This window comes from Callorhinus ursinus, unplaced genomic scaffold (assembly GCF_003265705.2).
Source record: "Callorhinus ursinus isolate GAN/ISIS: 27379988/994484 unplaced genomic scaffold, GSC_fseal_2.0 scaffold30, whole genome shotgun sequence".
NCBI lineage: Eukaryota > Metazoa > Chordata > Mammalia > Carnivora > Otariidae > Callorhinus > Callorhinus ursinus.
This window is the reverse complement of record NW_027397092.1, coordinates 1,298,802-1,312,262: the sequence shown is the minus strand read 5'-3', so window position 1 is coordinate 1,312,262 and position 13,461 is coordinate 1,298,802. Positions and strand designations below refer to the sequence as shown.

Here is a 13,461-nt window from a genome sequence, read left to right as displayed (position 1 = left end):
GGAATCATTGATGTAAACTTTTTGAGCCCCTTTTGGTGCTAACTAGAATATGAGTTCCTGTGCCCACTTTTTTATATTTCTTAGTTGATTGCTTTCCTGAGACGTTGCCTGTCTTCTCTTGCTCTCTGTGTCCTCTGTGTCTGTGTCCCACAGTCTCCTAAGCTAATACCGTTAGCCCAGGTTTTTAGAATTAGTTTTTAAGAATTTTGTATAAAATAAGAACCTCTCAGGGGTAAGTGTTGGTGAATGAATTTTAGCTTAAAGCGTAGACTTTGCAGTAAGTGTTTTTGGCTACTCAGAGCTCAAACTTACTTCAGAAGTTATCATTGTGCAAAGCTGGTGATTTGGGCAAAGTAGAGAGTACTTTGAATTGTGCCAGTTGGCTTTAAAGAATCCTAACAAGTAATTTGGAGAGTAACAGTTTTTAAATGCCTCTTTTTACCTATTGGTAGGTTTTTTGTTTTTTTTTTTTTAAGTTTGATTTATTTAAGTAATCTCTACACCCAATGTGGGGCTCAAACTCACGACCCTGAGATCAAGAGTTGCATGCTCTTCCGACTGAGCCAGCCAGGCACCCCTACTTTTTGGTAGTTAATGAGTACCATATTATCTGTTGGAGATTTTATATTTAATGATGTAATAATACCTGAAGTCATGGCCACGTTGTTATGAAAGAGAAATTGAAATTGGTGGGTCACTGAAGAGGAAATAAGATTGGTAATTACTTAATAGGAATTATTCTAAAAGGTTATTATAAATTTATTTTCCACTTTTTATTAACTCATGACTGCCATAGATCTCCCAAATCACTGGGAAAAATTCTGAAGATTAAATAGTTCTTACTGACAGTGACCTTTTTAATGTGCTGACTGCCTTGAGTTTTCTAGAGGGAATGCTCACTTTTCTTTTGCCAGAGAATGCATCCAAGGCGTGTAACAGTAAAAGGGAAGTTGTAGGATGAAGCGTATTATAAATGCTCCATTTCCATAACTGAAATTAATCAGTAGCGGAAAGTGTTGTTTCTTTTCCTTTCTGGAAAAATAAGGACTTTTCAGTTCCTGAGGAAAGGAATCACTTTTGCAAGTGTACTGGTTTCCTGTTGCCTCGGACTTAGAGGTATAAAAAAGTACAAGTCTATTCTCTTACAATTCTGGAAGGCAGAAGTCTGAGCTGCACTTTACAGGGCTGCTTCCTTCTGGAGGCTCCAAGGGAGAGTCTGTTCCTTTGCCTCTGCCAGCTTCTGGTGGCTTCCGACATTCCCCACGTGTTGCCAAGTCACTCCAGTCTCTGCTTCATAGTTTCATCGCTGCCTCTTTCTGTCATCCCCTTCTGCCCCTTCATAAGGACACTTGTGGTTGCATCTATCCAAGAAAATCTCTCCGTCTCAAAATCCATAGTCACATTTACGCAAAGTCCCTTCTGCCATAGGAGGGAACGTTGCCGTGTTCCAGGGGTTAGGACCTGGACTTGATTTTTGCGGGTCATTATTCAGTCTGCCACAGGGAATGGATTCTCCCCGCGTGTCTCCTTCTCATAGGCCCTTTTCTCCCTGCCCCCAACATGATCTCTCCTTCATCCCTCACTCAGACTTGCCTTCCTTAAATTTTTTAAGCTGAGTAGGTATCATATCTGCATATCTGCTTCTAGCTTGTCTGTGTTAGATGTGAAAATTAGTCTGTGGGGGCTCAGGCAGATGGAACCGCAGTTCATGAGTGCTGTGTGGTTTTAAGGGAAAGAAATCAGACTGGGGCAACGGGGAGGAGGAGTCCTAGGTTTTAGTGTCAACTCTTCCATTAAACCATGTAATTTTGAACATGTTCTTTAACCTCCGAAGTCTTTTTTCCCCCCCGTAAGTAAAATATTTCTTGAGCTTTAAATTATTTTAAATTCCTGCCTGTTTCATCAGATTAATATTGAAGACTCCAACACCTCCTGGTTATTTTAAAGGTATAATTAATTGTCTTCTAAATTTACTTTATTTTACTGATTTCCAGAATTGTATAACCATTGTTTTTTTTTTCTCCAGCCATTTCATGCTATTTTCCTAGGCATCTGATTTGACATTTGAAGTATTGTGTGGTTTCGATTAACAGGAGGATCGACTTTTTGTGGCATCGCATCACTGTGTCTGATGGGTAAACTAGAAGAAGTTTTTTCAGAAAAAGAATTGAACCGGATAAAGAGGTGGTGTATAATGAGGCAACAAAATGGTTACCATGGAAGACCTAATAAGCCCGTAGACACCTGTTACTCTTTTTGGGTAGGAGCAACTCTAAAGGTAAGAGAAAGAATAAAATTGAGAAACCTGTACTCTATGTTGATACAAACTGTGCTTTAAAAGTTTTGGTCTTTGTAATGGTCACTAAATACCGTTCAATTTAGGCTGCCCTTGGAGTTTTTTCTGTTGCTCTGGCAAAGCTAATCTCTGTATGGTTTTTCCATAGAATTCAGGTATCTGTTGTGCTGCTTGAAAATTGCCATTCTTATAAAACTTAAGTGGCCTGGAACATAGATGAGAAAGGATAAGGTATAAGGTATAAAGGTTGTAAAAATCTTGTTACCAAAACTGACCGACCGGTAGTCTATCTAGAGCAGGGATCTGTCTGAACATGATAGCCATAAAGGCTTTATGGGAAGTTACTAATCTTAAAAAGATAAACCATGGGTCATTCCCTTGAAAACAGTTTGTGGTTTTTAATTTTTTATTGATTTTATATGCCTAACCCTTCTGAATAACTTACTGATAGACACTTTTGCACATTTCTCTCCATTTCTTACCTTTTGACATGCCTAATTTCATAAGCTTATTAACCACTAAATACCGTCAAGTTTGCTCTGTCTTAAAATTGCCTTTCCCCTTTAAAATGTTTCACCTAATTCTGATATTCTGAAATCTAACAAAAGTCCATGTTCATCTTTTATATAATATCCTAATTTTTTCTCTTAAATTCTGAAATGCTGAAAACAGAATGACTAAAATGAAGGCAGTATATCTCCCTCTCTCTCCTCCTAGTGCCATTCCTCGGGTGTACCACTTTAATATTTTTTTAATTATGGAAAATTCCAAACATTCTTCATAAAGTAGAATAGTGTAATGAACCCCTGTAAGTCCACAGCTGGACTCATCAGCTTTTATCCCAAAGCCAGCCCCAGTCTTATCCATATTCCAACCCCTTGCCCTTCCCCTCACTGTATTATGTTAGGGCGGATCCCATATACCATTTTTTATATTATCTGGAAATTTTTCAGTATAATTCCTAACCAGAAATAACTTTCTAAGTAACAGAACTGTAGTGTTATTGTCAGATCTGGAAAAATCAGCCATAATTCCTTGATACCTTTAGGTATCTAGTCATTGACTATGTATATTTCCTTTTGCATCACATCAAGAAGCACATAATCTTTGGTTATCTCCTTTTGATCAAAGGGCTCCAGAGCCGTCAAACCGGATTTATCCACTATAAAGTCCCCCATCAGCTTTTTATTTTATGATGGCAAAATATACATAATGTAATATTTATTAACTATTTGTAAGTATATAATACAGTGGTATTAATTACATTCACAATGTTATGTAACCCTTACCAGTATGTATACCCAAAACTTTCATTATCCTCAGTATATACTCTGTACTCATTACCATTCTCCTCTCCCTCTGGCCCTTGGTCATCGCTCTTCTTTCTGTCTTTATGAATTTGCCTATTCTTGGTACATCATATAAGTGGAATCACACAATATTTGTCCTTCTATGTCTGGCTTATTTTGCTTAGCATAATGCTTTCAAGGTCCATCCACGTTGTAGCCTATATCAAAATTTCATTCCTTTTTATATGGCTGAGTAGTATGCTATTGTATGCTTATACCACATTTTGTTTACCCATTTATCCGCTGATGGACACTTGGGTATTTCCATGTTTTAGCTGTTGTGAATAAGGCAACTCTGAACATAGATGTACAAATAACTGGAGTTTATGTTTTCATTTCTTTTGTATATTTACCTAGGAGTGGAATTACTGGATCATATGGTAGTTCTCTGTTGAACTTTGTGAGGTACCGCCATGCTTTCCACAATGAGAGTGTGCACCATTTTCCATTCCTGCTAGCAGCGTACCAGGGTTCCAGTTTCCCTATACCCTCAGTAACACTTAATTTCTCTGTTTGGTTTTGGTTTTTATCATAGCCATCCCAGTGGGTGTGAAGTGCCCTCTCATCGTGGTTTTGATTGCATTTTCCTACTGATTAATAATATTGAGCATCTTCTGATGTGCTTATTGGCCATTTCTGTATCTTCTTGGGAGAAGTGTCAATTCAGGCCCTTCACCCCTTCTTTAATCATGTTTTTTGTTCTTCAAGTGTTTGGGATAACCCCTTATCAAGATATACGGGGGCGCCTGGGTGGCTCAGTTGGTTGGGCAACTGCCTTCGGCTCAGGTCATGATCCAGGAGTCCCGGGATCGAGTCCCACATCGGGCTCCCTGCTCTGTGGAGAGTCTGCTTCTCCCTCTGACCCTCCCCCCTCTCATGCTCGCTCGCTTGCTCTCTCTCATTCTCTCTCTCAAATAAATAAATAAAATCTTTAAAAAAGAAAAAGATATACGGTATGCAGATAATTTTTTCCCATTCTCTGGTTGCCTTTCACTCTGTTGGTAATGTCCTTTGATGTACAAAAGTTTTTAATTGTGATCAAGTCCAGTTTATCTGTTTTTCATGAAATCATTGCCAAAGCCAATGTCATAAGGATTTTCCCCGGTATTTTCTTCCAACAGTTTTTGTAGTTTTAGCCCTTGAGTTTTAGGTCTTTGATTCATTTTGAGTTAATTTTTATATATGGTATAAACTTAAGCGTTCAACTTCATTATTTTGCATGTGGATATCCTGCTTTCCCAGGTTCGTTTGTTGAAAAACTGTTCTTTGCTCCATTAAATGGCCTTGACCCCTTGTGGAAAATCAACTGAACACATACATGTGGGTTTGTTTGTTTTTTTTATGGGCTCTCTATTCTGTTCCATTACTGTTCCATGCGTCTGTCCCTATGCCAGTACCATACTGTTTTAATTCTTGGAGCTTTTGTAGTAAGTTTCAGAGCCAGGAAGTGTGAGTCCTTCAACTTTGTTCTTTTTCGTCATTGTTGGGGCTGTTCGGGTCCCTTGCAGTTTCATAGGAATTTGAGAATTGGTTTTTCCATTTTTTACAAAAAAGGCTATTGCATTGAATCTGAAGATCACTTTGGGTAGTATTGACTTTTAATAGCTTAAGTTCTCCTACAGTGAGCATGGGATGTCTTTCCATTTATTTAGATCTTTATTTTCTTTCAGCAGTATTTTGTAGTTTTCAGCATACAAGTCTCTCATGTCCTTGATCAGGTTTATTCCTAAGTATTTAATTCTTTTATACGCTGTTTTAAATGGAATTGCTTTCTAATTTCTTTTTGGATTGTTTGTTGCTGTTGTATAAAAACCTCATTGGGTTTTTTTTGTTTTTTTTTACAGAATCGTTTTAGCAGCCATTGAGGTTAACATATGTTTTAATCCATTATATTGTTCTTTTTGATGCTCAGAATATCCCATTTTTAGCCAAAGACCCTTCACGTAGGCTCTTGAGTCTTTTCGATATGACCTTGGTAGTCTTTGACAATTTTCTGAAAGCAACCATTTTTAAACATTTTAAAAATTCTTAATTCTTATGGATATCACAAGTTTAACTGATTTTTTTTATTTTTAGAAATATTTTCTGTTTTATTTTTTTAAGTAAGTTCTCCACCCACCGTCGGGCATGAACTCACGATCCTGAGATCGAGAGTCGCATGTTCTACTGACTGAGCCCGCCGGGCACCCCAACTTTAGATGATATCTTAATTTCTCTTTAGACATTATCTTTGATTCCCAACTATGAAGAATGAAGATTTAGCCTCCCTTTTTTCAAGCAGATTATTAGTGGTTATATATTTGTTAGTCCTGAAACTTTCCCTCTTGCACCTTCTAACTCTGTCATATTACCTTTACTTTTATAATGTCGAGTTAAGTAACATTCATATTTTATTTAGTAACAATATTCACATATTTTATGCTTTGCCTGTAGGTTGATTCTAAAATTTAAAAACCGAGAATCAGCACTCACTATGATCATGTAAATATTGTTTATTGCTGAACCAAGTACGTCTTAAGATTATAGTTTCTCCTTATGTAATGACCCATCGGCCACTTGATGGAAAATGTTTCTAGCTGATGGATTCTAAAGAGTCTCTTTCCTTTTTATTGTATTGACTAAATTAAAATGAACAAATGTGTTTCTTCTTTCTATCATAATTCTTTTAGGCTTTGTTTCTCTTTTTGAGAAATAAAGGTTCTTTAATCACTCATATCTTCTATGGCTCTTTGATTCATTAACATACTTTCAACTGCTTTGTGTCTTAACAGAAATTTTTTGAACTCTCTTGTCTACTACTCCACCCTCCCCAACACCTTCTTTCATAGTTTGAGTTATTCTTTATTTTTTCTATTTAACGGGATCTTGAGAGAGAATAAACATATGTCCTAAATCTTAAAGCTACATAGTTTTTTCTGGTAAAAGTATACTTGTCTCACCTTTTACCTTTCCTGATTAAAAAGCTACAATTTTTTTTTACTAGTCTCAAAACTGTCATCTGGTTAATAATTTTTGCTCTGTTTTGAAATATTTTTGGTTCAAGTTACTAACGGTTTGTAAGTAATAGTTCAAAAGCCTACAATAAGAATTAGAATATGGGTAGATAAAATTGTCCTTTTTTAAAATGACTGACTAAGTTGAACAGATTGGCAGAGTTGTGTTTTGGAACCTAGCTAAATGTGATGCAAAGAGATTAGTTGGGCGTGGTTCAGAAGAGGGAAGTAGCGAGTAGGTCAAGGAAAGGAGAGTAGTTGTGATCAGATGACAAAAATTATAATAATGTGGTTGGCTGATTCTAAGTGCTCAGGTCTCCAGAGGCTTGCTTTGAGAGCCTTAGCTACAGAAAAGCATATTTCATTGATGTATATCTGAAAATTGAGCCAAAGGTCAATATGAAAGTTTGATGTCAGTAAATTTATATTTGTCCTGTCATTTCAGCTTCTGAAAATTTTTCAATACACCAACTTTGAGAAAAATAGAAATTACATCTTATCAACTCAAGATCGCCTAGTAGGGGGATTTGCCAAGTGGCCAGATAGTCATCCAGGTAATTTATTTTTTGTATGACTCTAGAACAACTTTCTTTCTTTTTTTTTTTTTTTTAAGATTTTATTTATTTATTTAAGAGAGAATGAGAGACAGAGCACAAGAGGGAAGAGGGTCAGAGGGAGAAGCAGACTCCCCGCCGAGCAGGGAGCCCGATATGGGACTCGATCCCGGGACTCCAGGATCATGACGCGAGCTGAAGGCAGTCGCTTAACCAACTGAGCCACCCAGGCGCCCAAGAACAACTTTATTTCTTGAGTAGACCCTCAGGCATCTTTGTCAGAAAGGGCATAAGAGAAAATTCAGCTACAGTTGTAAACTTAAATAATATGTTTATTAAAAAGATAAATTGTTTAAGTTTAGGGGAAATTTAGCATGTTGAGGGGTGTAAAGGAAGGGTTGGATTATCAAGGTGTATTGCTATAGTATGCCTTGTTTTTCATATATGTCACTTACCAGTGTTTTATTTCATTTGAGGCAGTGAGGCAGATGGTCTCAATGGGCCCTGTCCAAAATAGAGGATCATTCGGTCCATCCAGAATCTTTAGGATTATTAGCTGTCACTAGAGCTAAGTAGAATGAATCATCAAGTCCAGAAGGGGAACCTGTTCTTACTCTGTTCAGAAGCCATTACATCACATATCTCTAATTCTGGAGGTAGCTGTCCCTCACTGTCCACACCCTTGTTCTCTGAATTTCAGCAGATTCAGGGTAATTTTTTTAGATGGGTACTTGGCTATCTGAACTCTTACCATTCACTGTCTAAAACTCAGGAGCCAAATAGATTCAGACAGTGTGATATTCATTGTTTTCCAAACTCAGGAGTGCCAGAGAAGAACAAAAGATTCTTGGATTTAGTAAGTACAGTCGATCCTTGAACCACACAGGTTTGAACTGTGCCTGTCCACTTATAAATGGATTTTTTCGATAAATATTATATTGTACCATAAATGTATTTTCTCCTCTTTAATGCTTTTAATTTCTAAAGCCAAAGAATATTTTTTCTAGTTTTATTGAGAAATCATTGACCTGCATCACTGTGTAAGTTGAAGGCATACAGTGTGATGGTTTGGTGCACATCTCTAGTGAAATGACTGCCAGAGTAGGCTCAGCTAGTGCCCACTTCCCATAGAGATGCAGAAGAAAAGGTGGTAAAGGGCAGGCAGTTTATGTTTGTGATGAGCGGTCTTCGGGTTAACTGCCCTGCGCATTTCGGGTATGTGACACAGCAGTGAGCTGTAGCCCTCATGTTGCGTCCCATGCTCCAGTACTTACTAGCGGCAGTGTGTCCAGTGTGTCCCTCTTGAACCCCTTCTTCCAGTTCCCCTCCCCCCGCCCCCCTAAGCACAGGTCCAATCTCTTTTTTTCTGAGTTTGGTTTTTTGTTTTTGTTGTTTAGATTCCACATATAAGCGAGATCACACAGTATTTGTCTTTGCCTGACTTATTTCACTTAGCATTACACCTTCAAGGCCCATCCATGTTGCAGATAGTAGGATTTCCTCATCTTTGTGGCCGAATCATGTTCTGTTGTGTACGCATATACCACAAATTCTTTATCCACTCATCCATCGATGGACATTTAGGTTGTTTCTGTATCTTGGCTGTTGTACATAATTCTGTGAACGTGGAGGTGTAGAAACCGAGTTAGTGTTTTCATTTCCTGTGGGGATATTACTGGATCATATGGTAGTTCCATTTTTAATTTTTTGAGGCTTCTCCATACTTCTTTCCATAAGGGCTGTGCCAATTTACATTCCCACCAGCCGTGTACAAGGGTTCCGTTTTCCACTTACACGCCAGCATTTGTTACCACTTATTCTTCTGATGGCCATTCTAGCAAGAGTGACATAGTACCTCACTGTGGCTTTAATTTGCATTTCCCTCATGGTTATTGATGTCAAGCATCTTTTCATCTACTGGTTGGCCTTTTGTATGTCTTCTTTGGAGAAAGAGCTATTCAGATCCTTTGCCCCTTTTTCAGTTGAGTTACTTGTTGTGGGTTTTTTTTTTTTCTGTTGAGTTGTAGGAGTTCTTTCTGGGATTTTTTTTTATGTTCTAATTTCTAAAGCAAAATAATATTTTTAGATTTTGGTATGTGTAACCATAGCTATAAATATGTTAGAGCAGTACCTCAAGAAAACTGAGAATCGTCTTAATGACATTATTTTTCATCAGAGCTTGTACTATTTTAACAAATATACATTTTAACAAATGAGAATAGGGAAATGACAATATCTTGGAAAGCATGCCTGGCGTAAACATAACTTGAAATACATTTGGAGTATTTACAGTAGATTTTTTTTTAAGATTTATTTATTTGCCTTAGTGAGCAAGCATGAATGGGGGGAGGGCAGAGGGAGAGAATCTTCAAGCAGACTCCCCGCTGAGTGTGGAGCTCACTAGGGGCTTGATCTCACAACCCCTGAGACTATGACCTGAGCCAAAATCAAGAGTCGGATGCTTAACCAACTGAGCCACCCAGGAGCCCCAGAATAGATTTTTTTTTTTTTTTTAATTCTTGAAGGTTTTTTCTAGCACTTAGTTGCTAACTTTAATATTTGTGTAAATACTTGGATGTAATACTTTTTACAGATACGGTAAAATGTCTTCAGAACCTGTAAACTGCAGAGCATAGAAAATCTGTGTATCATAAATTGAATTTATGTGGAAAGACCTGTTTCGTAGGGCCTTTGGGAAAATCATTTTTTAAGAGTCTTTAAAATTAGCATGTTCTTAGTTCTAGTTAATTTAGTAGCAGATTTGACACACAGCAATTTTATACACATTTACAGAAGAAACTTATGAAACTAATGAACTTTTATTATGAAGAAACGGTATATTTCAGCATTTGATATGCTTGAATATACCTACAGATAAGTTTTTTAAAAAAAGCTTTGAGGGCGCCTGGGTGGCTCAGTCGTTGAGCATCTGCCTTCGGCTCAGGTCATGGTCCCAGGGTCCTGGGATCGAGCCCCACATCGGGCTCCCTGCTCCGCGGGAAGCCTGCTTCTCCCTCTCCCACTCCCCCTGCTCGTGTTCCCTCTCTCGCTGTGTCTCTCTCTGTCAAATAAATAAATAAAAAATCTTTAATAAATAAATAAATGAAGCTTTGAGGTTTGAAACAATTAAGTTCTGGTTCATTGGCTTTTACAAAAAGCTTTTTGAGAAAAAAATGTTTTATTTTTATATTACGTGGAAAGTAGAAGATCCTATTTTATGTTATCCTGGATGGATTTTATTTCTCTTTCATTTGCATTTTTTCCTAGAAAAGTTTCCTTATTTCTAGTCAATAAAATATGATGTTGCTTTGTGCCTTCTGTAATTTTAGAATAACTGAAAGGAAAATTTCATAGTACAGGGGAAATCAAATTTATTTTTTGTGGTCTGAAAATGAGAGAAAAGTGAGCCAGAAGAAACCTAAGCATTCTCTTGAGAAGACATGAAAGGAGATTGACATGGGCCTCCACTAGTGAGATAACATTTTCAGAAATAATCTTGAGTAAGCACAATTATCTGTCCCTCCGTTTTGAAAAGTAGATGATACTCATGTAAGTAAAACTTTCTAATACTTCTGACAAAGTTTGAGTCGGTAAGGTGTTCTGAACTTCAGTAGCTCTTGAGGCCATAAATGATGGCCAGTACAAAAATAGGAAAAATGCCTGATGGCTACAAAATCTGTTTTTTTGTAGTATGCCCCTAACTGCAGAGCTCTGAGCTCTTCAGAGTCCGTATAAGGCTGTCCAGCAGGCAACAGCCATGTGATTCCTGTGGCCACTGGAATGGAAGAGGGTCGCTGCCCCCAGAAGACGGGAAATATTAGTGAGGCCAGTATAGAAGAAAGGTTATGTTATTTATAACCACAGAGAATGTGAGTTTGTTTTCACTGTCAGGTCAGACATTTTTTGGATGATTGACATTCCCCTAAATAGGAAAACTAAATTTGGTACAGCATTCCACAGCGGATTATTCTGTTCAGGCATCTTTCACTGAACACAGTACTGAGATCGTATTGGTTACGGAAATGTCAGAGGTAAAACTTAGTGGGGAGGGGTATTGCTACTTAGAATCAGAGGTTTATTTTCGTTTTTCAGGAAAATTTTTCCTTTTATGATACAGAGCTAAAGCCCCTTATTTCGGTATTCTGTAGGAAGCAAAGGGGAAACCCCCTAAGTGAGAGGTCTTATATTACTGCTACTCTACTTTGTTTTTTTAATCACAGAGGATGTTGGGAGTGTCACCTTTTCATTTGATAACTGTTTTCCTTTGTTAATGATATTTTTTCGGTAAAATATCTGATTTTGATCATCTGGTTTTTTTTTTAATTGGTGTTTTGACAAAGACTTTGAGAAAGCACATGTTTCAAAACCTGTATTTAACATTTTTCTAAATTTAATTTTAATGTGCTGGACTAATAGATATGTAGCTATAGTACTTTGCAGCATGTACGAACAAGAATGCCTGTCATGATAAAAAAAAAAAAATACCTTGTTTTCAGATGCTTTGCATGCATACTTTGGGATCTGTGGCCTGTCACTAATGGAGGAAAGTGGAATTTGTAAAGTTCATCCTGCCCTGAATGTAAGCACACGGACTTCTGAACGCCTTCGAGATCTCCATCAGAGCTGGAAAACCAAGGACTCTAAACAGTGCCCAGAGAATGTGCACATCTCCACATGACTGACTTCACTTAGGTTGGGAGGGTGGGGGGATTTGTAGCACAACTGTAGCTCAAGGTTAAAAGCCATGTATGACCAATGTGCTCTTTTTTTAAGAGGTAGTCTCACAATCAAATCTCGTGCCGATGTCACTTTGGAATATGGTCTTGAGCCAGGAACCTTTGTACTGGGTTTCAAGAAAATCTTTGTTGAAGTCTGGACCACAGTGGACTCTGTTGTGGTTCTTAAATGTTTATACTGTATTTCTAAGAAGTTCTTTGAGGCAAATTAACTATATGTATGTAGGTTATATTTTTAAAAAACTCTACAAATTGTATCATACTGTAAAATGGACACAAATCTTCAAAACAAGTTTACGGTTCACATAGCAATGATAATCCTTGGGTGAACACTTAGTGATCATTTAAAAAGCTTGATAGCTGATGGTAGGAAATTGCTTTAATGAATTAAGTATTTAGGATTCTTCTTTGAAAACAGATGATTCCATAATTTTTAAAAAGAATGACTTACTTTGTCTTATTAAGTGTGCCAGTTAAACTTATGAGGCCTACATAAATGAAATTAACTTCATAGCAAGGATGAATAGGCTTAACTAATACAGTAATTTTCTAAAGGGACATTGATTTAAGAAGATTATTATGTAACTGAGGGAAAAATAATTTAACTGTATGTGATTGTGAATGAGAAAGTTTTGTGCTGTGTGGGTCACTTATTTAGATGTTGTGAGGGTGAATAACAGTTGTGTTTGATTTTAATTTCATTAGTTGCTTTTTCTCTCTGGGGAGAAAGTAGTCATCTAGAAGGAAAGACGTTGAGTGCTTTGGTTTATTTTTCTGAAATATGTGATACTGTAAATTGTACTTTTATAAGGGAGTTATTTTTAGCTATTGGTTTGTTTTTTTTTTTAGTTTGTTGCCTCCAGTGTGTTAGTGGTTCTGATTTCAAAATGACAATTTTCTAATTTTTTCGAAGCAAATAAGTAAAACTCAGTAAAAAACCAGAACCACTGAAGTAAATTTAATGGTGCAGCTCCATACATGGTCATTTATATTTTTATACTTTCAGGTAAGTGGAAGGGAGATGTTCTGTTTAGTTGTTAAAGACTGGGGTGTCGCTTTTGTTCTTCTTGTTTTGTTCATTCTGTGAACTAGCTAATTGTAAAGGAAATAGTGTAAAAACTCATCTTCATTAGTAACCAATTTATCAATAAATCACATCCATCACTATTGTTGGAATGATGTTCAAAGATGTGAGACAAGTACTGAAATGGAGAAGAAAATCTCTTCACTGAAGGAGATAGGTGAAAGTTAAAGTCTTGGTGATAATAAATGTTGAATTATTCTACACCTATCAGTATAAAAAATTACTAGTATTTCTGTTTAGGAATTATATTTAAATTTCAATTTCTTTCCTAAATTTGAGGAGAAAATGCCCTTAAATAATGGTCCTTCCAAAGGGAAATCTGGTATGTGCTTAGAGAAATGATTCATTTGTTGTTGGCATCCTTAGTTTTAAAACTCCGCTTGCCCAGGTCAACTTTATTATTTTTTTTAATTAGAAATAAAATCCGTTTTCTGGTTGTGGGGGAAAAT

The 13,461-nt window shown here is 36.9% G+C and overlaps 1 protein-coding gene across 2 annotated transcripts in view; it reads left to right on the top strand.

The window, feature by feature from the left end:
• The window catches only part of PGGT1B (protein geranylgeranyltransferase type I subunit beta), a 54,047-nt gene extending 40,834 nt beyond the window's left edge, over positions 1 to 13,213 (top strand). For both annotated transcript variants that reach the window (XM_025860928.2, XM_073878544.1), the window contains exons 7-9: positions 2,094 to 2,278; positions 7,084 to 7,192; positions 11,689 to 13,213. In XM_025860928.2, the coding sequence (XP_025716713.1) occupies positions 2,094 to 2,278; positions 7,084 to 7,192; positions 11,689 to 11,870 (476 nt within the window). In that variant the 3' untranslated portion in view covers positions 11,871 to 13,213. The remainder of the gene's footprint in view (positions 1 to 2,093; positions 2,279 to 7,083; positions 7,193 to 11,688) is intronic.
• The last annotated feature ends 248 nt before the right edge of the window (positions 13,214 to 13,461 follow it).